This window comes from Neofelis nebulosa, chromosome 11 (genome assembly GCF_028018385.1).
Source record: "Neofelis nebulosa isolate mNeoNeb1 chromosome 11, mNeoNeb1.pri, whole genome shotgun sequence".
In the NCBI taxonomy this organism is placed as follows: domain Eukaryota; kingdom Metazoa; phylum Chordata; class Mammalia; order Carnivora; family Felidae; genus Neofelis; species Neofelis nebulosa.
In genome coordinates, this window is record NC_080792.1 from 69,122,693 (window position 1) to 69,147,209 (window position 24,517).

The following is a 24,517-nucleotide window of genomic DNA, read 5'->3' on the forward strand; positions in this document are numbered from 1 at the left end:
CCCGTTAACTTGGAATTGAACTAGACAAAGAGCAGAGATCTGACCAGTGGGACAAGAATGGGGAGGGGGGGACACTGGGGGGAAATTGCCCACAAAGAAGTCTCAACACATTTCGAAGAATTAATATGGCACAAACCTTGTTCTCTGGTCACACTGCCATTGAAATGATTATCGGCAGTGAACGGCAGTCCGTGCCTTGCCAGGCTGCAGAGCCAACATCCGGAGCAGAGCCCCAGCTCCTACCTGGGTGCCAGCTTCTCCTCCTCTTCCCCCATCCTGATGGCTCCACGGTGTACTTCCTTCTTAATTGTCTCATCTCCCGGGGTATGAGGTTTGGATGGGAGCCCGAGGGATTCGTCGAAGTACCTCTCCAAACTGAGCTCTCAATTAGGATTCACACCCACCGGGTGGAGAGAGAGAAACAGCGCGTGTGTGTGTGTGTGTGTGTGTGTGTGTGGTGCTTCCGCTGGAGGTAAGGTTCTTTAAGAGACTTGTTCAAATCATGAAAAGTCACATTTCCCCGTGTTGGGAATTCAATCCGAGCGTAACAGGCCTTCCAGGCTGGAAACGTGGTTACGTGCTCGGAAAGCCAGGCTGCCTGTGTGGCAGCGTTGACTCCCGTGCCTTTCTGCACTCGGGCTCTGCCTTGTGACTTCAGCGGTGGCGTCAGCCTTCTCGGATGAATGGGGGAAATGCTTTAAGCTGTTCCCCCGCGGCCTGGTGCAAGCTGATTACTCCTGGAGGGAGAGATGTGTCAGCTGACGGCCCCATCTATTCCTGGGGCTATCCCAGGGTCTGTAGCTACTCACCTTTCTGGGGTCTGGTGGGGGGGGGGGAGGGGGAGGGGAGAAAGTGTGGCGAGGTCGATGGATGACCTCTGACTCCTAGGTCAGCTGAGAGTGTGTCAATTCCAGTTGGCCCAGTCAGAGACCAGTGCTCTAGAAAGGTGCCTTCCATTGCTGTGTTGTGTGTGACTTGTATGTTTCTCAGCCTGGGTAAAATTAGGCCGCAGTGAGAAAAGTGGGAAGATGTGGGTCGCACCAAAGATTGCAGCTCCCGCCACGGGCACAATTTTGAGTTAATTTATTTATTAGGGGTCCCGGGCTCCAGCCAGACTGTTAAAAAGATGCAGAGTCAGAGCCTCTCTCCATTATTCTGAGAAGGTTGATGCCCCATTCCCAAGCACAGCATGGCTCCCTACTGCAGGATAGCACACGTTCAAATGATGCCACGGAGGCCTTCTGGCTTTCTGAGCATCCTTCTAGCTTGGGAGGACTGGATCCCCCAGCCAGGTGGGTACTCTTTGCTGAGGACCCACTTTGTGTCAGGCTGCACAACCTACTTGTTTTGTAGACATTGTCTCCCAACTTTTGAGGCTGGTACCCAGTTTGTGGATGAGGACACTGGAGTTTGAGAAGTCAAGGAGCCGGCTTGGGCTCAGGCAGCAAGTGCAGGGGCCTCGATGATTTCCAGCCGGACCCCACCCCCCACACTCCTGATAAGCAAATTCTGCTGTCGTGTTCAACAGACCCCTTCTTCCCCCTTTCTCTTGTCATGGTCCTTGTTCTCCACCCAGTAACTGGCCTGTCACTCTGGTGGACGCGTGTCTGTGTCACTGGGACCTGGGGCCAATGCATTCACGCGTTACTTCCCAGGCAGTGTGTGCGTTTAGACTGGAGTTGTCTGACGGAGACTCTCGCTGAAGGACCACAACAGAAGACATCTAATTAATTATCTTGCTTAGCAGCAAGCCCCTGTCCACAAATGCTCAGCACAAGTTCTTTAAAAGCCACGTGCACCAATGTGAGAGAAAGAGCCACCGATAAGTCAGGAGACAGGGTTCTGTCCGGGCTGCACCGCCAAATAGATGCGGACCAGGTCTCCTGCCCTTCCTGGGCCTCTGCTTGCCTAGCCAACATGTTAAAATCATCATCATCACCACCACCAGCAATATTCACCTTCTACGTTAAGATAGGAGGTATGTTGGGATGCCTGGGTGGCTCAGTCTGCTGGGCGTCCGACTCTCGATTTGGGCTCGGGTCATGATCTCAGAGTTTGTGGGTTCGAGCCCTGCAGTGGGTTCTGCGCTGACAGTAGGGGGAGCTTGCTTGGGATTCTCCCTCTCTCCCTCTCTTTCTGCCCCTCCCCACTCATGCTCACTCTCGCTCTCTCAAAACAAATAAACATTAAAAAAAAAGACAGGGGGTGCAGTAAAAAATACAGTGCCATTTTGGAACTTGGAGCACAGAGACTCTTTCTTCATAGGATAAAAGGGTCAGTGGGTTTCAAACTCCCTCTCAAGTAGAACCCCACCCCTTTTTATTTTGTATACCAACACAAAGACCTGGAGAAAATTCTAACTTAGGATGGAGTGCAGAAAGAAATGAAGGTTCGGGGTCAAGCCTCCCTACTTGGTCTCTCTCCCTGACCCCTTGGATGCCCCTGTGAGGTCTCCAAGAATGCAAAGGCTCTGTAGACTGTGGTGTACAAACTCCAGTATCTACCAGGACCAATAATCCACGGCTTATAAAAAGTCAACCTGGTGGCGATTTCTACCCATCTGGTTCAATGAGTCTCAGGATCACGCAGAACAAAATAGCCTGCTTCAGCCTGAAAGCCTTTCCCCTCCCCCTCCTTCCAAGCTGCAGACCACCCCAGAACGAAGCTGTTAAGTGCCTTCCGCAGTTTCTCAGACCATAAGGCGTGAGGTGGCTTCCAGAAGCCCGTCTCCACCCCGCCTCTTTATTTCAGACATACTCCATTTTGTCGAGACCTTCAAAAATGGCGGGTAGCATGGGGTCCAGCCTGGACACCACGCTTGGCTTGGATGGTAATTCATCAGGAAGTCGACAGGCAGAATGGCCGGCAGACCTTGACTTTAACCTCAGGAGTTCTGTGAAAGTGCAGTGACATGAGTTCACAGGCAAAAGCAACCAGTGCACAGATGAAAATTTCTATAAAAACGTAAGATTATTTTCCATAAGCATCCATACCTGTGTCTTTTTATTTCTCGCGGCTGGTTCTTTTCCAGAGTCACAGGGCTTTGAAGGCACTAATAATGACCACTGATAATCTTATGCTCTTACGAGATTGCTTCTTAAGATTCTTCACCATTTTTTTTCCCTGCGTGGTGATACAGGGTGCAACAGTCATTGATACAGCAGTGATGGGTCACGCCTGATGCCTGCTGATTTCTCCTAGAGAATATTGGCTTAGAAAACCCGGTTCTTTCTGTTAAGGCAGAAGCGGGCCCTGGGATTAGCTCTTGTGATAGCCAGAGTCTGGCAGGAGCCAGAGGCTTACCCCAAACGAGGGAAACTGAGATCGCAAGCAGGGAAGAGAGTAGACCCAGGCCACACAGCGAGGTCCCTAGGCTTTGGTCGCCTTTTCTCTCAGTGTCTTATTCTTTCTACAACCCTAACCCAGCAGAGGCATGGAAAGACCCAGAGCAGCAGCAGGATCAGAGTCGGATCTGCTCACATTGACCACTTCAGGGTGGAGAGAGAGGGAGGCAGGGAATCCCAAGCAGGTTCTGTGCTGTCCAACCATTCACACACTTAACCCGCTTAATCATCCAGGCACTCCCCGCAAAGTGGGGTTTTTTTTTTTAAAGTATTTTCAATAGTTTGTTAAAAAGTTACATCAAGGGGCACGTGGGTGGCTCTGTCAGTTAAGCATCTGGCTATGGATTTCAGCTCAGGGCATGATTTCTGTTTGTGAATTGGAGCCCTGAATTGGGTTCTGCACTGTCATTGCAAAGCCTGCTTAGGATCCTCTGTTCCTCTCTCTCAAAATAAATCAGTAAGCATTTAAAGAAAACTTTGTCATCAAAACTTTATCTATAGATCCTCAAGAAGATTCAGGGTCACCCAGCAAAGACAGTTTTGTTCTACTGCAGGGTTTTTTTTTTTTTATTGGTGCCATAGCAAATTAACACAAATTTAGTGGCTTAAACCAACACGAGATTTATTATCTTACAGTTCTGTTGTTTAGAAGCCGAACGAGGATTGGGGCATCTGAGTGGCCCAGTCAGCTGAGCATCCAACTTCAGCTCGGGTCATGATCTCACAGTTCGTGAGTTTGAGCCCCTCATCGGGCTCCCTGCTGTCAGCACAGAGCCCCCCTCAGATCCTCTGCTACCCTCTGTCTTCCCCTGCCCTCCTCATGCTCGCTCTCACTCTCTCTCTCTCTCTCTCAAAAATAAATAAACATTTTTTTAAAAAGCCCAGCAAGGATCTCCCTGGCCTAATAAAGGTATCAAAGGGGCTGTGTTCCTTCTGGAGACTCTAGGGGAGAATGCATTTCCTTACCTTTTCCAGGTTGTAGAAGATACCAACACACCTTGTGACATTTATATCTCTAGAGCCAGCAATATTGCCTCTCGGCCAATCTTCCATAGCCACATCTCCCTCTGACCATATCTGGGGAAAGTTCCCTGCTTTGAAGGATGTGAGGGCCTAGGTTGGGCCCACCCAGATAATCCAGGATAACCTCCCCATCTCAGGATGTTTAACCTTAACCACATCTGCAGAGTCCCTTCTACCATGTCAGGAAATGTAGCTCCAGGTTCTTGGGATTAGGATTAGGATTAGGACATGGGCATCTCTGGGGATCGTTCTTCTTCTTCTCCCAGGGTCATTCACAAAGGTTGCTTTTGTTATGGTGGAGAGGTCACAGCAAAGCTTTCTTTAAAAGGCTAGACAGTGGGCGTCCTGGGTGGCTCAGTCAGTTAAGCGTCTGTCTTTGGCTCGGGTCATGACCTCGGGGTCCATGAGTTCGAGCCCCACGTCGGGCTCTGTGCTGACAGCTCAGAGCCTGGAGCCTGCTTTGGATTCTGTGTCTCCCTCTCTCTCTACCCCTCCCCCCTGCTTGTGCTCTGTCTTTCTCTTTCAAAAATAAATAAACATTTTTAAAAAAAACAATAAAAAATAAAGGGCTAGATAGTAAATATGTTAGGCTGTGGGGGCCACATGATCTTTCTTGCAACTACTCTGCTACGGTAGAGCAAAAGCAGTGATGTGCAACATGGAAATGAGTTAGTGTGGCTGTGTTTTAATAAAACTTTATTTATAAAAAACGTTTGTAGGTTGGACTTAGCCCATGGCTGGAGCTCATTGGATTCACAAAGCATTGTCTGAAAGAACTTCTGGTCTGGCCTGAGCCCTGGGGCTAAAGATATGAATAAAACACGTTCTTGGATCATGAGGGGCTCTTGCAGTCTGGTGGGGACAGACAGATATGAATAGGAGCCCCAGGACTGACAGATCCTTGAGGATAGGGACCAAGGAACCACAGGTACATCCCTTGGAGAACAACCGGGTTTTCTAAGGAAGGAATTCCCCAGATTCCATGCGAAAAACAAAGCGGGAGGCCCTGGCTTGTGAAGCCAGGATTCAGATGAGGTCTCCGGTGTCCGAGGGTGTGGTCTGGTTGTCCACACCCGCATGCGGGACAACTGGTAAAGAGCATGAGGTTACTAGCTCTTACAGACCTGGGATGGATTCAAAGCTATGTGACCTTACAAGGGTGTCCCTTTCCTCATTCACTAAATGGAGATAGGCGGGATGGTTAGATGAGATCACAGGTAGAGCATCTTTGTTGAATGAAGGGATGCTCCCTAAGGAATAGCTACCACTGTAATTAGTCTCGGAGTTTCCCAGAACGCCCTGGAAAGCTGGCCACCTGCCCTCTTGTCTGATTCACTCGCACTCACGAAGAACATAAAGCAAATGCGTTGCTTGTTGACGATAATGACGCTGTTAATAACAGCAGTACTGGTTGTACTAAAACAAGAGCAGGGATAATGGTTGTTGCCTTTTAATCAACACTATTTGTCAGGAACCAGTCCGCGATGTTTACAAGGGTTATTTCGCTTAGTCTGCCCCACAACCAAACCCCATTCGTCACCGCGTTTTACACAGGAGCCCAGGAGGGTCAGAGAAGGTGGGTGACTTGCCTGAGATCACGCAGGGGCAAAGGCCGGAAGTTTGTCTGACATTGAAGACCATGTTCTTCCCCTGGAAGCACAAGGGGGACAGACTCATTCTTATGTCTCTTTCTAGTGTCCAGACGGCAGTGGACTGCACCAGCCGTGGCGGTAAAGAGATGTAAGTGAACCCTGAGTGGAATTGAGCAGTTGACATTGAAGCCAAGGGCAAGCCCTTGGCTCTCCGCGTCCAGTCTGCAGAGGGAACATGCATGCCTGCTTGGAGAATTACTGGCAATGCCACGATAGCTCTGACTCCATGGTCACAACATATAGCACTGGGGACACATTATTGAACGGCCCAACTTCTTTTAGACAGAGAAGCCCATGACTTACCATACCACTGTCCCCACCAAATACTTTCAGTGGCTCCCTATTACCTCAGAATGACACACATACCTGACCCTACTTCCCTCTCTACCTGGGACTCCTATTTTGCATATCACCCATGCCCTGCCCTTTTCCAACGTCCATACCTATGTGTATGCTGTTCCCTCCAGCTCAAAGTCCTTTCCCCAGGCCCTGCGTAGCCAACCCCCAGCCTTCAAACAAGTTGTGGCTCAGCTATCACTACTTGATGCCTTCCCTTATGCCTCCAAGAAGCAAATCAAGGCTCCCTCCTAATTCTCCTACTTTCTATCCCTCTCTATGGCCTTAATAATTTTCTCCTTTATTTTGTGGTTATCTCTATAGATGTCTACTCTGGTAAGATGGAGTCTTGAGGACAAGTTCAATGTTGGGTTCATGTTTATACGTCCTTCCCATGGTGCCCGGCATGGAGCATGCTATAAACAAACAAATGAATTTATAGACAGATACAAATATAGGCATATATAAATATAGATACAGATATCAAAATAGATATATAGTTATAGATATAAAGATTGATATAAATATTGACAGATATAGTTGAGTGAGTATATCAACTAGAAAACAGAATAATCATTGAGTACCCACATCAGTGACAGGCCCACATAGCCTCACCCTGTGCTGCTTTCAGAATTAGGGGACATAAAAGCAAAGGCTCTGTCTACAAAGACATTCTGGTTAAGGCAGGCAAGAAGTTAAGACCTTCACACTTGACATATTCCATGGGCTTATCACTTGGTATAAAACTCAATGCCAAATTTTACTTTAAAATCAGAATTGCCTCAATATCTATATTAGAGTGCTTATCTCCCCAAGGAAGAGCAGTAGTTAGTAGCAAGGGCATTAGAATCGGAGAAACCAGGGTTGGCATCCCAACTTTTTCACTAACTAGACGGATGACCTTGGCAAGACCCAAATTGGCCTCCTCAAATTCCGTTTACTCTCATCTATATAATGGGGACAGCACTGGCTCTCACGTCTCAGGGATGGTGTTGTGAGCACTGATTGACATTATGGGAGTACAGCATGTAGCACATGCCTGGCTTATGCTTAGGGGTTAATATCTAGTTATTGCTGTTACCATGGTTGTCATTGTGCTGACAGCATCCTGTCTTCTGGTTCTAGAGATAATGTCTCCATCCTCAGCTCCCAGCCAGAAGGCAGTCTGCAGTCGTGGCTGAGTTGTACTCTGTCCCTGGCCACAGATACCGTGAGGACCCCCTCTCGACAGTCAGTCATCAGCAGCCACACGCTCAGCCCCAGGTAAGAGTACCTCCCTGCTATCTCTGGATGGCCAATAGCTTGAAAAATCTCATCCTTCAAAGGCTGTTGTTCATGTCTTCTACTTTCTCAAGCATAGGCATGGTCTTGGACAGTTTGAGCTATGACCCTGCCACTTCTTACCTGAAGGACTTTAGGCAGGTCGATTATCTTCTCTGAGCCTTCACTTCCTCATCTGTGCAACAGGAAATATAATTGTGTTTACTGCTCCAAACAGTTAAAATGATGAAGATCTAATGCAGCTCTCACTAAAGCACGGTTTTCATGATGATTTTTTAAAAAGCATGTGGTGAACATTTTTTAAATAACTGTGGATTTATTATAGTTTCCTTCTATCTAAAGCAAGCCCTCCTTGTTTTCCATGTATGGATGGTTCTGGATTTAAATTTTTCTTTTGTAAACATATTCACTTAAGTGTTTCTGTATTTGAATTTGTGTGTGTGTTTTTTTTTTTTTAAATGGCAAATCAGTATCATTGACAGTTAGGCTGGATAATTTCTCCCTCAGAGATTTTAGCTTTGTTCTGAATGTCAAGGTTTTATATTTTCCCCACCACAGAGGGTGATGGATTCAGTTACAGCCTGAGACGAAACTCTCGCAAATCTGTAGGATTGCCAACAATAGGTTCCTTCAATAAACGGGCCTCAGGATGCACCCTTAGTTTAGGGCTTAAATCCATCATCACCCTAGTTTTTCAGCCTCGTTTCTCTCAGCTCATTTGGTTTTCCTTTTCAAGGGCGGCCCTCTTATAATTAGGAGCTAACAGCCATAAATCAGAAATTATGGATTAAGCAGATGCGTTAATTAAGATGAAATGCATACTCCTTTTGTGGTAACAGAAGACCCAACGTGAAAAGACAGAAAGAAAAGTCAGAGACTCAAGGAGCAAATACAGACAATCCTTTCCTGACTTGAAATGTGTTTGCTCTGAAGGAGGGGGCTGTCTCTACAAAAAGAAGGGGGTGGAAGTTCACGCTAACCTTTCAGGCATATTCAGCAAATGGCAAATGTCTGACGCATGCCTGCAGATAATCTTAGGCTGAAAAACTTGACATCGAAAATATCAGAGAGAGGCTCCTAGAGTGTGGATGCATCAGGGGAGTTAATTAAAGCAAGATCATCTGATTACTGCTCTTAATTAAAAACAAAGGCCTATATGGAGAAAAAGCCACCTCCTCTGTGAACCCCAAAGGTTGAGGACTTATTCTCTCCTGATAAAGTAAACGCCCTGTTTCTCCCCATCGACCAGTGTATAAGGCAGTGAAGCAGAACTGGAGGCAGCCATAACAGCATGTGAATGCGCATTAACATTAATATCCGAGCTTTGTAATTATAATCGCACCAGCATACGATTTTGTCGTGTTCGCTCTGTCGCACTGTCGGATGTTGTGTTACTTACAAACTGGAGTTTTGTCAAGCAAGCCTACAGGTGCCATTTTTCCAACAGCATTTGATCTGTCTCTCGGTGTCACATTTTGGTGATTCTTGCAACATTTCCAACTTTCCCCTCATTATTTTATTTGCAATGGCCATCTGTGATCCGTGATCTCTGATGTTGCCATTGTAATTATCCTGGAGCGCCACGGAACACTTCCATGTAAGATGGTGAACTTAATCAGTAAGTGTTGTGTATGTTCTGACGACCCTACTGATCCGCCATGTCCCAGCCCCTCTCCCTCTCCTTGGGCCTCCCTATTTCCTACGACACAGCGATATTAAAATTAGGCCAACAAATAACCCTACAGTGGCCTCTAAGTGTGCATGTGAAGGGAAAAGTCGCACATCTCTCCCTTTAGATCAAAAGTTAGACACGATTCAGCTTAGTGAGGAAGGCACCTCGAAAGCTCAGAGAGGCCGAAAGCTGGGCCTCTTGTGCCAAACGCTTAGCCGACCGGTGGACACGAAGGAAAAGTTCTGGAGGGAAATGACAAGTGCTACTCCAGTGAGTTCACGAATGATAAGGAAAGAAACAGCCTTCCTGCTGATCTGGAGAAAGTTTCAGTGGTCTGGACGAGGATCAAACCTGGCACCACACTCCCTTAAGCCGAAGCCCAATCCAGAGCAAGGCCCGAACTCTCTTCCATTCCGTGAAGGCTGAGAGAGGTGCGGAAGCCGCAGAAGAAACGTTCGAAGCTAGCAGAGATTGGGTCACGAGGTTTAAGGAAAGACGCCGCCCCCGGAACCCAAAAGTGCAGGGTGTGGAGCAGCAAGCTCTCGTGTAGAAGCTGCAGCAAGTTATCCAGAAGATCTGGCTAAGGTCATTCGTGAAGACAGCAGAGGTTCAGTGCAGACGGAAGCTCCCACTGCCGGAGGACTTTCGTAGCTAGAGAGGAGAAGCCAAGGCCCGACCTCAAAGCTTCCCAGGACAGGCTGACTCACGTGTTAGGGGCTAGTGCAGCTGATGTCTTTGAGTGGAAGCCAGGGTCCACTGACCAGTCTGAAAATCTGGGGCGCTCAAGCATTGTGCTAAGTCTGCTCTGCCTGTGCTCTGTAAGGTGAACAACAAAGCCTGGAGGGCAGCACATCTGCTCACAGCGTGGTTTCCTAAAGACTTCAAGCCTGCTGTTGAGACCTGCTGCTCGGAACGCAAAGACTCCTTTCCAAATATTCCTGTCCATCGGTAGCACACCCGGTCACCCAAGAGCTCCGATGGCATGGGGATGTATGATGAGATTAATGCTGTTTTCAGGCCTGCTAACACAACATCCATTCTGCAGCCCACGGACCAAGGAGTAATTTCAACTTTCAGGTCTTATGATGGAAGGAATGCGTCCGAAAGCCTAGAGAGCCGCCATAGACAGGGAGTCCTCTGATGGATCCGGGCAAATTGGGAAGCTTCTGGAAAGCATTCACTATTCTAAAGAACATTAAGAACATTCTTGATTCACGGGAGAGGTCAAGATAGCGACGTTAACAGGAGTGCGGACGAAGTGGATTCCATCCCTCATGGAAGGGTGGAGGAGTCTGGACTTGAGTGGGGGAGGTAGCTGCAGATGGGGTGGAGACAGCAGGAGAGCAGGGACTGGAGGTGGATTGCTAGAAACCCGTGGTAAGCGTGAACAGAGGAGGAGTTGCTTCTCACTGATGAGCAAAGAGAGTGGCTCCTGGAGATGAACTGTGCTCCTGGTGAGGATGCCATGAAGACTGTTGACATGACAAGAAGGCATTCAGAAGGCTCTACACACGTAGCTGAGAAAGCAGCGGTGGGTTTGCAAGGACGGTCTCCAATTCTGAAAGAGGTTCCACTGTGGCCAAAATGCTATGAAACACCATCGCCTGCTGCAGAGGAATCATTCGTGAAAGGGAGAGTCAATTGATGGGGTGCACAATATGCGGGCTTATTTTAAGAAACTGCCACAGCCACCCCAGCCTTCAGCGACCTTCACCCTGATCAGTCAGCAGCCATCACCACCGAGGCCAGACCCTCCACCAGCAAAACGATGATGGCTCACCAAGAACTCAGATGATGGTTCACATTTTTAGCAATAAAGGTTTAATTAAGGTATGGACTTGATCAGGCTTTTTAAAAAATGTTTATTTATTTTTGAGAGAGACAGAGCGTGAGCAGGGGAGGGGCAGAGAGAGAGGGAGACACAGAATCGGAAGCAGGCTCCAGGCTCCGAGCGGTCAGCACAGAGCTCGACGTGGGGCTCGAACTCATAGACCGCGAGATCGTGACCTGAGCTGAAGTCGGAAGCCTGACAGACTAAACCGCCCAGGCGCCCCTTAAGTATGCTTTTAAAAGACATAATGCTGTTGCACACCTAACGGACTACAATGTAATAGTGTAGTGCAAACATAACTTTAATGTGCCTTGGAAAACTAAAAAATTTACTTGACCAGCTTTATTGAAATCCTCACTTTACTGCGGTGGTCTGGAACGGGACCCACAATATCTCCGAGGCATGCCTGTAGTGACGTGCGTGATAAGGATCCTTAGCCCTTCGGTTACATCCTAAGTGGCCGAACACCCGTGTGAGTGGGAGGTGGGAGGCTACCGTGGTTTGGGTGCACGGACGGAAGTCACAGCATGTGGATTCCAACCCTCTATTTGCTCCTTTGCGGCAGCGAGATCTGGGGCAAGATCTTTCAACTTCTCTGTCCGTGTTTCTCTGTGAATAAATCTGGGTTGTTGTCAGGTTAATGAGATGATGCACACATTTGTCTTCATTCGGAGCCTGGCACCTAGAGAGAGCTCAAGAAAATTAGCTTTATTCGTGTCGGTATCTGCTGGATGCCCAGAGGAAGCCCAGGAGACAGCAGAGACAGAGGCCCAGAGACAGAAAGGAGACAACCGATTCAGGCACAGATGGTCTTACCCCGGCTTCTAGAGCTCTGCCTGAGGCAGAGCCTGCCTCCACATGCTCAGGCAGCTCTCGCCAGGGCCTCACCCCCCTTTTTCTTCCCCTCTCCCCTTCCGAGTCCTCAGGCTTGTCCCAGGACAGCTCAGAGCAGTGGTGCTCCAGGGACAGTGAAAGGGCAGGAGGCAAGGAGGGACCATAAACTTCTTGTCTATTTTCCTTATATCTGTATCGCTGGGGCTGGCACACAGTTGGTGCTCAATGAATGTTTGTCGAGTGAGTAACTGACCATAACATCCAGGCTGGAACAGAAATAGTAACCATACTTGGTCACAGCTCAGCCATGACTGCGAGTCACAGAGACTCGGTAATTGATCAGTATCCCATAGCAGCCAAGTGGAAGGGCGGGTATTGGAACCCAGGTTGAATCCCTCCAAAGCCTGTATTTGTATCTGCTGCCCTGCCATGGGCTCTCTGACATTTATCCAAGGCTGGGATGCAGATTACTCACCTGCAGCATTTACTGGCATACAGCTGTTCTTACTATTAAAACTGCATAAGGATTGTTATTCAACATTCAGCAGCCATCCGAAAGATACCTACTGAGTGCCAGATCCCCCAGATCAAGCCCTGAACATTTTGAGCACTGTCCTTGGAATACGTTTCCAATTTAAAGCTGCAAGAACTTCTGAGTTGGAAAGAAGCCCTAGAATTATCTGATGTGATTTGTTCATTACACAGACAGGGGACATGGAGGTCTGGGGAGGGAAATACCTTACCCAAGCTATAGTGACGTCCTGGTTTAGAGCTCAAGTGCCCTCCAGATCTTCCTAATTGCACAAGTAATCTACGAATACTCCCTGCCCCCGCTCCCCGCCCTGTTCAGGAACTCAAAATAGAACAGATAAAGCTAAAACCCTCTTAACCACGGTGACCCCCATCTCAGCTCCCTTCCCAAAGGTATCCGCCATCAATGATAGGATGCTTTGTTATGTACGTGATGGGGTACATAAATTCTTACAATGTCTTTCTCTCCTTCGACATCCCTCAACAATATATTTTGGCGATCATTCCTTATCAGTATGCCTAGGTCTGTTACCATTCCTTTAATTCCTGCAAAAGATGTGCAAGCTAAGCCATGGATTCTTTAATTAAAGTCTTCTTGTTCCGCTTTTAGCTGTTTTCAAGGTATTTTTTCTGAGCTTGTAAGCCTTTAAAACACACACACATTCAGGGCGCCTGGGTGGCTTAGTCGGTGAAGTGTTTGACATGGGCCCAGGTGGTGATCTCGTGGTCATGAGATCGAGCCCCACGTAGGGCTCATGTGCTGAGTGTGGAACCTGCTTGGAACTCTCTCTCTCTACCCCTCCCCTGCTTATGCATGCACTCTGTCTCTCTCTCTCTCTCTCCCACCCTATCTCTCAAAATAAATAAATAAAACTTTAAATTAAAAACAAATAAAAACACACGCATTCTCATCCATATGGCCAGACTATTCACTGGGTCCAAGGGCATTTGCATTTAAAAAAAATTTTTTTTAACATTTATTTATTTTTGAGACAGAGAGAGACAGAGCATGAATGGGGGAGGGGCAGAGAGAGAGGGAGACACAGAATCGGAAGCAGGCTCCAGGCTCTGGGCCATCAGCCCAGAGCCTGATGCGGGGCTCGAACTCACAGACCTCACGGAGGGCAAGATGGTGACCTGAGCTGAAGTTGGACGCTCAACCGACTGAGCCACCCAGGCGCCCCTGGGCATTTGCATTTTAAACTTGATTAGATACTACTACCAGATATGGGTACCAGATCATCCCAGTGTCCTTTCTGCCAGGAGACGGTAGGTAGTAGAGCCTGAGACGCCCGTGTCCCCGGCCCCGTGTTACCTGGCACGTCGTAGGGCTCAATAGAGGAGTCTCTTGGACATTTCGAATTTGACTGAGAAAGAAGGTCACTTTAAAAACAGAGGAGAGAGAGAAAGCAGTCTTCTGCCAGAAAAATAAAAGCATTCACTGCATTATTTATAAGGGACGTCAGCCCAAGAGAAATACACCTAGAGCCTTATGATTTACAGACCAGGAACCGTGCAGCTGCTGCTGATAAATGCAAGCGCTTCTGGAGATGGAGACACTAAATTACCTTCGTGGCCCCCGGAGAGGAAGTTTATGGGTTTGGTGGTGGCAGGAACACTTGGCTCAGGAATCTCTCTTAACACCTGGCTGCAGGTGGTGCCAGGGCCATCCAGGGACGGTCAGCTCAGCCCCTGCCGTGCGCCTGGCCTCTCCGGCCACTGCCCTGCTGGAAGAGTGTTAAAGCAGGGGACCTCTCCCCATCTTCCCTCTGGTCTCAGAAGATGAGATCCGGCCCTGCCGGCACCCATTTTGCACCCCACGCACCCCCCTCCCCTGCAGCCCTCCGGTCCACTTAGTGTCCCCTCTCTCTCCTGTCTGCTCAACTGCCCATTCCGGTCGTCCTTCTTCATGAGTGAGAAGCACCTTGAGGTCCTCCCCATCCTAATGGTGTGCTCCCCCCCCCGTCACCCCGGAGTCCCACCGAAGTCCACCTTCTTCTCCTCTTTGGAGCCAGGCTTCTTCAGAGTGGGGGGTCTGCACGTGCCATCTGCACTCATACGCCTCACGTTTGTGCCTCGTTCGTTGCCTACAACCCAGAGCCCGGCCCCCACCGCTCCCTGAAACCTGCCTTACCACGCCAGTAGATTCCCAAGGGACAAATCGAGGGATGTTCTCCAGTCTTGATCTTTTTTCTAGACTTATCCCTGCCCTTAGCAACTGCCGAACACTTCTCTGTTTACTTAGCCTCTTAGACATTTCTGCTCCTTGGAGCTCCTCAAACCCCTGGTCTTTTCCTTCCCACCCCCAGTCCCCAAATGTGTGTGGGTGGGGGGTTTCACGGGGTGCCGCCCTCATCTGGCTGTTTTGCTTTCCACCTGATCCCAGACGATCGTCTCGTGATTTTTAACACCCCTATCGTAAGTGGGAAAACCCCCAGTCTAGACCTCCAACTCTTACATTCTCCCGGGTTTTAAATGTAGACATCGTATCTCACTGCCTGTACCGAGAAGATCGCCAACCACATCGCTAACCAGATGTCTTCACTCAGCATATCTGGGAGGAAACTCCTGCCTTCCCGCCTACTCTGTGTTATCAGTGTCGAATTTGGTGGTTCTCTCATTCATAAAGCCTCCCAAGCTGGGTCATCTCAGACTCTCATCTCTTCTCTTTCGCCCTCATACTCATCAGATCCCCAAATCTTGTTGATTCTGCCCCATCTCAACATTCTTGGCTCTCTCTGCTTCTTTCCATCCTCACCACCAACACCTGTAAGTCAGGCTACCGTCATTTCTGTCCTAGGTGCTGACAAAGAACTTCCAATATTGTCCTTCCTTGGTCCATCCTCTATACTTCAGCCAGGGTGATGCTTTTAAAATGAAAGTCTAGTTGGGGCACCCGGGTGGCTCAGTCAGTTGAGCATCCGACTTCGGCTCAGGTCATGCTCACGGTTCATGGGTTCGAGCCCCGCGTCAGGCTCTGGGCTGACAGCTCGGAGCCAGGAGCCTGCTTCGGATTCTGTGTCTCCCTCTCTCTCTCTGCCCCTCCCCCGCTCAGGCTCATCTCTCTGCCTCTCCAAAATAAAGAAATGTAATAAAAAAAATTAGGGGCGCCTGGGTGGCGCAGTCGGTTAAGCGTCCGACTTCAACCAGGTCACGATCTCGCGGTCCGTGAGTTCGAGCCCCGCGTCGGGCTCTGGGCTGATGGCTCGGAGCCTGGAGCCTGTTTCCGATTCTGTGTCTCCCTCTCTCTCTGCCCCTCCCCCGTTCATGCTCTGTCTCTGTCTGTCCCAAAAATAAAAAAAATAAAAAAAAAAAAATTAAAACAAATTAAAATGAAAGTCTAGTTGCAGTGGCTTCCCATCTCTTACTGCAAGAGTCAGCAAACTCCTGCTTGCAGGCCAAATTTGGCCCTCGACCTGATTTTGTAAAGTTTTATTGGAACACAGCCTTGTTCACGTTTTTGTTTTTGATTTTACATATTGTTTATGACTATCTTTGCACCGTGATGGCAGAATTGAGTACTTGTAATGGAAATCAGATGGCTTTTAAGCTAAAAATAATTGCCATCTGCCCTTGACAGAAAACATTGGTGATCTCTGCCCTCCCGGATAGAACAGGATGGAATTCAGACGCCTTAGCAGGCTTACAGCGCCCTTCGTGATCTGGCTTTTGCCTACCTTTCTGGTCTCATGACCCTCTCTGTCTTCTTCATATTTTGTGCCCCATGTGGACTAGAGCTGTCCCCCATACATTATGTTCTTGGCCCCCCTCTTTGATCTTTTGTCCATGATATTCTCTCTGACTAGACACCCTTCTCTTGTTTCTGTGCTTAGCAGACTCTTATTCATTCTCCAAGACTCAGCTCGTGGGTTACCTGCCTTTGGAGGCTTCCTGATGCCCCGGCTGGGTCAGGTGCATGACCACCACAGTCCTACAGACCCCACACGGCCCTCTCCCATAGCACTTACCATATTATGTTGAGCTTATCTGTTTGGGTGTCTTTCTCCCTCATGGGGCAGTGAGCCTTTTAAGGAAACAAACTTCACCTTTTTCCTCTTGTACCTCAACACCTAGCACAGTGGCTGACACATAGTAGACACTCAATAAATATGCATGGAACAAATGAATGACAGTGGACAGAGAAGTAGGCTGGCCCCACATAAGAGTGATTTGATGGCTAATGCTGGTAATCAATACCAAGGGTGGACTTCCCAGGCTGGTTGACTGTCTCCAGTGTTGATGGAATGTAGAGGGGAATACTCAAGGTCTGGGCCTCAGCAACCCCAGAATGCAGACCGGGGGCAGAGGTCAGTGGCGGGCACTGTGTTAACTAGATGTGGTGGAGGTCTTGAAGATACACTTCAAAAGAGGTAAGAGGCGATAACAGGCTTTGCAGTGTGGTAGACCTGGTTTCTAATCCAAACTTATCAGCCACTTGACCATGAGCTTGTCATAGTGTCTGAGTCACTACCTCAGAAAAAAGCCCGACTCAAACTGTCTTATGCAAAATGAAAAACACTATTATCTCATGCAGCTTAGAAACCAAAGGTAGGTCTAGTTTTAGGCATTACTGGATCCAGGGATGCAAAAGTGATCATGGGGATTTGATCCTTCAGCAACCTCTCTGCTCCACTCCTCTCTGCATTGGCTTTTTTCTGAGGTAGCAAGATGGCAGCCAAGATCTTCAAGCTCGTGCCTGCACCACTCAGAGTCCAAAAGTAAAGAGAAGTAACCTCTCTTCTAAAGAGTTCCACAAAAATCCTGAGCTCGGCTTTCATTGGCCCAAAGGGAATCACATGTCTGTTCCAAACCAGTCAGATAGATAAGGGGAATGAAGGAGCCTTTTACCTTAGGCTCAAGTTGGTGTTCTCACCTGGTCCTGGAATATGGGTTTTATTCCCACTCAAACCATAGAAACACTGGGAGAGGAAGGGTTTCCCCAAAGGACAACAGAGTGCCTTACCTGGAGCAGAAAACTAATAGGGGGTGGATAAATTTTTTTAAAAAAATAAGCAAAGCAGGGGCACCTGGGTGGCTCAGTCGGTTGAGGTCCGACTTCAGCTCAGGTCATGATGTCACAGTCTGTGAGTTTGAGCCCCGCATCAGGCTCTGTGCTGACAGCTCAGAGCCTGGAGCCTGCTTTGGATTCTGTGTCTCCCTCTCTCTCTGCCCCTCCCCTGCTCGTTCTCTGTCTCTCTCTGTCTCAAAAATAAATAAAAACATTAAAAAAATTTTAAAATAAGCGAAGCAAATGTTCTCCACCAAGGGGAAGGTTGCATTATGTGAGTGGACAAAATTATGCAGACAGAGCCGGGGGATGGGGGTTGGAGAAGGGACGCGAAGGGGTAGGAGAGGAGAGTGAGAACAGAGAAGACATATTCAAGTGTTTGAGGTCCAATTTGGTAGCCTTGAGAAGTCCACATAAAATTGTGTGTACCCTGGTCAGAGACTTTCTTTATCCCTAAATTTCAGTGACCCATCTATCACCACATAATTAGTGACGCCGTGCTTTGAATTTATTACCAAACATGGCTCTCTGCTGTTGCTATTGGACTTGTACCATATTGCAATGTGAGCATAGAGATTATTGTATAAATTATTCTCACTCACATAATCATCGTGATTTTAATTACTGTGTAATCTTCGCTAATTACTGTTGTATGTATCATTTGCTTTGGTGCCGATTTAACACAACCGCTGTTCGTTTGGCTAAACGATGGCATGACAACTTTTCCTTTTTCTGGGGAAAATTTGCTTTCTGTAAACATTTGCAGCCCTATACTCGCGGCTTGCAGCTCTCGGTTTAAAAAAGAACAAGATTGAGGAAACTCAAATCTTCCTTTCGCCCCGTTGATTTTTACGTGGGATGAGGCTGGCTTGAATTAGTAAAAAGGTCTAAATTACGGGGTATTGTTTTTAAAATAAAGTCGTATGCCTTTCAGGGAAGTGCAATTACTCTAGTACAGAAAGGAAGGCAAGGATGGGTCACACGAGGCCTGCTTAAATGATTAGATAAGATTCGTTTGTAATTAGTTCATTAATTATGTAAATGTGAATGGATGGTACTTAGCATTAAAAACAGCTTGTTCCCAAAGTAGGTTAAGCATCCACCGCTAATCTTATTTCAATAGTACATTTATTTACTGGTCTCTGCATTCTCAGAACCGGAGCTCAGAATCATTTTAATCCATGCTGAATATACTTCATGAAGAGGCCTCCCATGAATATGGTTTTATGTCTTCCTGGGACAAAAGGGTTCTATTCCATTTTACCAGTATTAGGAAGTTTAGTGGAAACTGAAACATTTTACCACATTTACGATGGACCCAAGGTCTGAGCAAGCAGAACCGGAAGTCCGGCTCTGCCCAGGATTCATCCTTGGAGCCAACAGGATTCTTGGACAGGTTTCCATGAGAAGGGGGGGAGGGGGGACGCCTATTTTCTATCTAAAACTCCAGGTCTTGAATGGTGGATCTGTGGACCTTTCGGGAATTTTGAGGCTCATCTAATTTAGCTGCAGGTTTGTGTCAAAACTCTGGGATTCATCGGTGATGGTTCAGAACATTCTTTTGGAATCTGTGGCTCTCCCGTTGAGCTCTATGTCCGTGAAGTAGACCCATTGTTGACATATACATCCAGGAAAGTGCATCTGTATGAAATTTTCCAGAATTGGTCCTACCTGTGTCATGACAACCCAAATCAAAACCAGATCGTCCCAGGTGCCCCTACAACCCTTCTTGGGTCTGTTCCAGTCGTGACCTCCTCCTTCCTCACAGGTAACTACCACCCTGACTTCTAACACTATAAATTAGATAGGTTTTGAACTCAATACAAAAGGAAGCATCCAGTAGGAAGTGCTCTTTGGCCTCTGGCTTCTTTCTTTTAATATTACGTTTTTGAGTTTCCTTCATACTGTTGTTACGTAACAACATGTTGTTCTGTTTTGTTCTCTTTGCGGTTCTCAACTGGGGGCAGTTTTGCACCCCCCCCCCCCGAGCTCAGAGATAGTTGATCATGTCTGGAGACATTTTTGGTCGTCCTAACAGAGAGGGGTGTTACTGTAGAGCCCAGGATGCCTCCGAACATCCTATGATGCACAGGACTGGCCACAAAGAACTATCTGGTCTAAAACGTCAATTATGCCACCACTGAGAAACCCTAGTCTATAACATTCCATTGTAGAAATATGTAATAATGATTTATTCATTCTGTTAATAGACATTCAGGTTGTTTCTCGTTTAACACTGTTATGAATAGCACTACTGTGAGCAATCTTGTACAGATCTTTTGTTGCGTGGATTGAGATTTCTTTTGGGTGTATACACCAGGAGAGGTGTATTTTCAACTTTAGTAATTGTTGTCAAGACAGTGGTAACAATTTACCTTCCCACCAGCAGGAAACGGGGGTTCCATTTGCTCTGCATTGTTGCTAACACTTGGTCCTGTCATTTTTTTTAATGTTAGCTATCCTGGTGGATATGAGTTAGGGCCATGTTTTTGGTTTTAACTTGTACATTCCTGATAAATGAGCCTCTTCATGTGCTCATCTGTTCTCTGGGATATCCTCTTTGGTGAAATGTCTGATGAAGTCTTTTGCTCATTATGGTTTTTCTTTTGGGTTGTTTCTTCATTATTGATTTGTAGGAGTCTTAACTATATTCTACATGTAAGTCCTTTCTTTTTTTCTTATGTTTTTAAAGTTTATTTATTTTTGAAAGAGAGAGAGAGCACACAGGCGAGTGAGCAGGGGAGGGGAAGAGAGAGAGGGAGACACAGAATCCAAAGCAGCCTCCAGGCTCTGAGCTGTCAGCACAGAGCCCCACGTGGGGCTCAAACTCACAAACCTTGAGATCCTGACCTGAGCCGAAGTCAGAGGCTTAACCGACTGAACCACCCAAGTGCCCCTATATGTAAGTCCTTTCTTGAGTATGAGGATCTACTCCATTTGGTAGGATGCCTTTTTCACTCTCCTGTGGTTTATTTTGACAAACAGAAGTTATTCATTTTAATATAACTGAATTCAGAATATTTTCCCTTTATGGTTGGTGCTTTATATATCCCATCGAGGAGTTATTTGCCTATTCCCAATTTATGAAAATATCTCTCTGTGTTTTCTGGTAAATGCTGTATTGATGTAACTTTTATATCTAGATATGCAATTCATCAGGAATTGATATTTATGTTGTGAGGTAAGGGTTAAGATTCATGGCCATGTAAATATGCAGTTAGTCTTGTGTGTGTGTTTGAAAAGAAATCATATTTTCCACATTTTAAAACTGTATCATCTTCTATTAAAGCAAGTGATTTTATATATATTCTAGACCCCGTTCTATTCCACGTTTCTACTTGTCTATCTTTGAGCTGATTTATCATTGCCTTAATTAATGTAGCTTTATATGTATGTCTTGATATCTGAATGTGTGTTCCTGAGATTAGTTCTTCTTCCTCAAGATCAGCAATTTTCTAGGGGAAAAGTGCCACAGAGCTGGGCTCACCTCAACATTCTTCCCTCTTTCCAGAACTTAATCCTTTAAGTCTTGGTGGCTTCGGTGCCCTCCGATGCCTGTGAATTTAAACTTAGCTTTTCTAGTTTTTCTAAGCACAGATCTTCTCTGATACAAGCTCATGTATCATATCTGGAAATTGAATGCTGAGCTAGCTTTTCTACTCCCTTTGCTCAGTAAACATTTCTTCTTTAGTTTCCATGCCTAAGACGATGTGAAGGTTCACTCGTATTTCCTTCCAGTCATAATGCAGTGAATCGACTTTCCTTTTTAGACTTTAAGATTCTGTACTGCGAGGGATCATGGATTCAGTAAAGGATGTATTACTGTATGGATGTAAGGAGGGCTGGCTGGCTGGCTGGCTGGTTGAATAATTTCCACTCACTTAAAACTGTGTTTTCATGAGGAACTGGGTACTTTTATGAATACGTCTAAGATTTTTTTTGTGTGGTTATTGCCTTTGCACCATGTTTCGTTGTGGCAATGTCTACGAAAAGTGAAGGAAGGCACTGAAAATTTATTTAAGTGTGTTGGACCCAAATTGAATCTCCAATCCAATTAGAGATTTTAATGCCTTTACATATCCAGTTTGTCCTTTCAAAACACTGTGGAAATTGTATCAGAAGATCAAGAAGTATAGACCCAGAACTTCCACTGTCCCGTCAGACTATGAGCTGAGATGTTCTCTTCCCTTCTCTGGTGTTCCAGGTGTAGGATGAGGTGCTCAAGCTCTTTCTATTCTGATATTCCAGAAGTTGACAAAACTCCGTAGCAGTGAAACCAGGCTTTTGGCTTGGGATTAGACCTGAAGCATGCCCTCCAGCTTGTGTACCAGATATTGGCTTTGAATCTATTTTCCTTAAGCTCAGAGCGGTGGGATTGGCTGGCTGAGAAGCAGCACTGCCGGGGTCTGAATTCATCAATGAGAGGAGCCCTTTTGTTCATTCTATCTATATTTCCGCATTCCCCTCCTTCCCTCTGCTCCTCCGTTTCTTCATTCTTTCCATTCCGTCAACTTCCCTTCAGACGCTCTTGAGATACCCAGGATTCATAGAAGAAAAATTCGATCTAGTTCATAGCAGTCTTGTTGGGAGTTATAAGTAAGTCAACAAGCAATTGCAGTACAGAGTGATGGGGGCAGGGCGCACAGGGGCTATGAGACTCCAAAGAGGCACCTCTCCCAGCCTGGGAGGTGGGGGAAGCCTTTCTGGAGGAGGCTAACCTTGGGCTCAACATTGAAGGATGAGTAAAAATGTTTGCTGGGTTTTTTTGTTTTGTTTTTATTTTTGTATTTTTTGGTAATATAGAGCAATGGTTCTTCCAAATCACCTTCTTTCGTCTTCTTAATACTTTTCTACTGCAGAAGTACCTAGGCACCATCCACTCTATTAGCCTTAATTTGACAATGACCGGAGTTTTGTATATCAACTTCATTTCTGCCTTAACCTCCTTTGCTACCTCTGTCTGTATCTAAACACATTTTTTGATGCTGAACAATGTGCAAGTAAGTTGAAAACATCAGGATGGTTCTCCTTAAAATAGTTTCCCATCTTCCTCCTCAGAGGAAGGACATTTCCCCACTATTACAGCACTCTTGTACCTAGGAAAATTAACAAACCCATAAGGTCATCCAAGATCCAAACATCCATATTACCCCCAATATCCTAAAATTGTCTGTATCGCTGTTCATTGTATTTGGTGGTTTTGTTTCTTTAATCTCTCTCTTTATTTTTTTTTTAAATTTTTAACATTTACTCAGTTTTGAGAGACAGAGCATGAGCGGAGGAGGGACAGAGAGAGAGGGAGACACAGAATCCGAAGCAGGCTCCAGGCTCTAAGCTGTCAGCACACAGCCCGACGCAGGGCTCGAACCCACGAACTGTGAGATCATGACCTGAGCTGAAGTTGGATGTTCAACCAACTGAGCCACCCAGGCACCCCTAATCTCTCTCTTTAAAACAAAAAAAAATTGGTAGAATTTATTTGAGGGGGAAATTTCAGAAGGATATAGAAAAATTAAGCAGAAGGTACAGAGAGTACCCAACTATCTCCTCTGCCCACACACACTTTCCCCTCTTATTCACATCTTGGTTTTTAGCCTTCATCCCCTTTGAAACTAGAATGGTCCCCTCACTACTCCCCCATCGCGCTGAAATAATTTTCTTTTTCTTTTTTCTTTTTTTTTTTTTTTTTGTATAGAGTTCCAGGGATGATTTTGACAGGCAACTGTGTTCAAAAACTGTTAATTGTAGTCCTTGTACGTAGTAACCACTAGAATGTATGGGTGAGGCCTTGCTTCTAAGCCTTGGTTGGTTTCCTTGCCTTGAGATTTAGATGAGGAGCCCTCACTTGTCAAGGGTTTTGCAGATTGAATAAGCTCACAAGTGGCAGTTGGGGGGTGGGGGGACGGGAATCTCCTCCTGCTGCATGGCGTCTCTTTCTTGCCATCACCACCCAAACCCAACCCCGCTTCCAGAAGCCTCACTCAACCCCACCCACGTCCTCCAGAAAGGCCGTGCACGCAGGCTCCAGCACCTCTCTCCCTTGCCAACCTCTCATTGCTCTTAGTCAGGGGCTCAATTTACATGGAACCTTTTGCCCTGCTGGCCTTTCTCATGGGCTTATCCAGCCTCCACTCTGCCGTGTGCTGTGCAGGAGGGGAAGACAGCACAGCCATCAGCCATCAGCCATCAGCCATCAGCTGCCATGAGCTCCGCCTAGCCTTGTATACAGTCAGACAGAGACGAGAACCTGCTATTTCCTCAGCAAGCCCATGCGCCTCTCTGAGCCTCGGTTTCCTCGTCTGTACAATAGGACGATAAAGGAGAGCAGAGCAGTTAGGAGGCATGGGTCCCAGAGTTGGCTTGCCTCCGTGTTCTCTGATTTATTACGTGACAAATTACTCGTCCTTCCTTTGTGACACAGGAAGGTGACGGCAGTGGATTATAACAGAGGGCCGTCGTGAAGATGAAATCAAGTAACGCCCGTGAAGCCTAAAGACACAAGATACAGCAGCCATTATTATGCAGAATTCAGCGGCACACTGTAGGGGCTTAATAAATGTCTCACGTTCCTATCCCATCACGCACAGTTGGTGGGCACCGCGTCAGCTTTTATCATAGGTGATCCATCGTCGTGTTGGATGTGGTCACAAAACCTACAGGTCATCTTAAAAAGACATCTGGTTTCCCGTGCCAGGCCTCGCCAGTATTAGAACATCTATACATTTTTAATTTCCTCTTTAATTTCAGGGTGTGGATGAAGAATGGGGGCGACAGCATATCTTGGGGGATGATTCATGGTGTCATTAAGTCTGCCTTGAGTTTCCTGTGGCTCCTGTTGGTCCCGGCTCTGCCCAGACTCAGACCCAGGAATTATTTTTGCCGCGTGATTGCGTCTGATGCCAGTGAATCCCATGTCTCTCCTTGTCTCGGGCCTCACTTTTTTGGTTTATTTTGTGCCAGTGGATTTCGAAAAATATATACATGCAACTATGGGCTCTACCGGTT

General features: G+C 46.8%; 1 protein-coding gene across 3 annotated transcripts in view; it reads left to right on the forward strand.

Annotated features, from left to right (window-relative positions):
- Window positions 1–24,517, forward strand: part of MYO18B (myosin XVIIIB) — a 258,325-nt gene that overhangs the window by 224,206 nt on the left and 9,602 nt on the right. For all 3 annotated transcript variants that reach the window (XM_058693096.1, XM_058693095.1, XM_058693097.1), the window contains exons 41-42: window positions 6,063–6,107; window positions 7,481–7,618. In XM_058693096.1, the coding sequence (XP_058549079.1) occupies window positions 6,063–6,107; window positions 7,481–7,618 (183 nt within the window). The remainder of the gene's footprint in view (window positions 1–6,062; window positions 6,108–7,480; window positions 7,619–24,517) is intronic.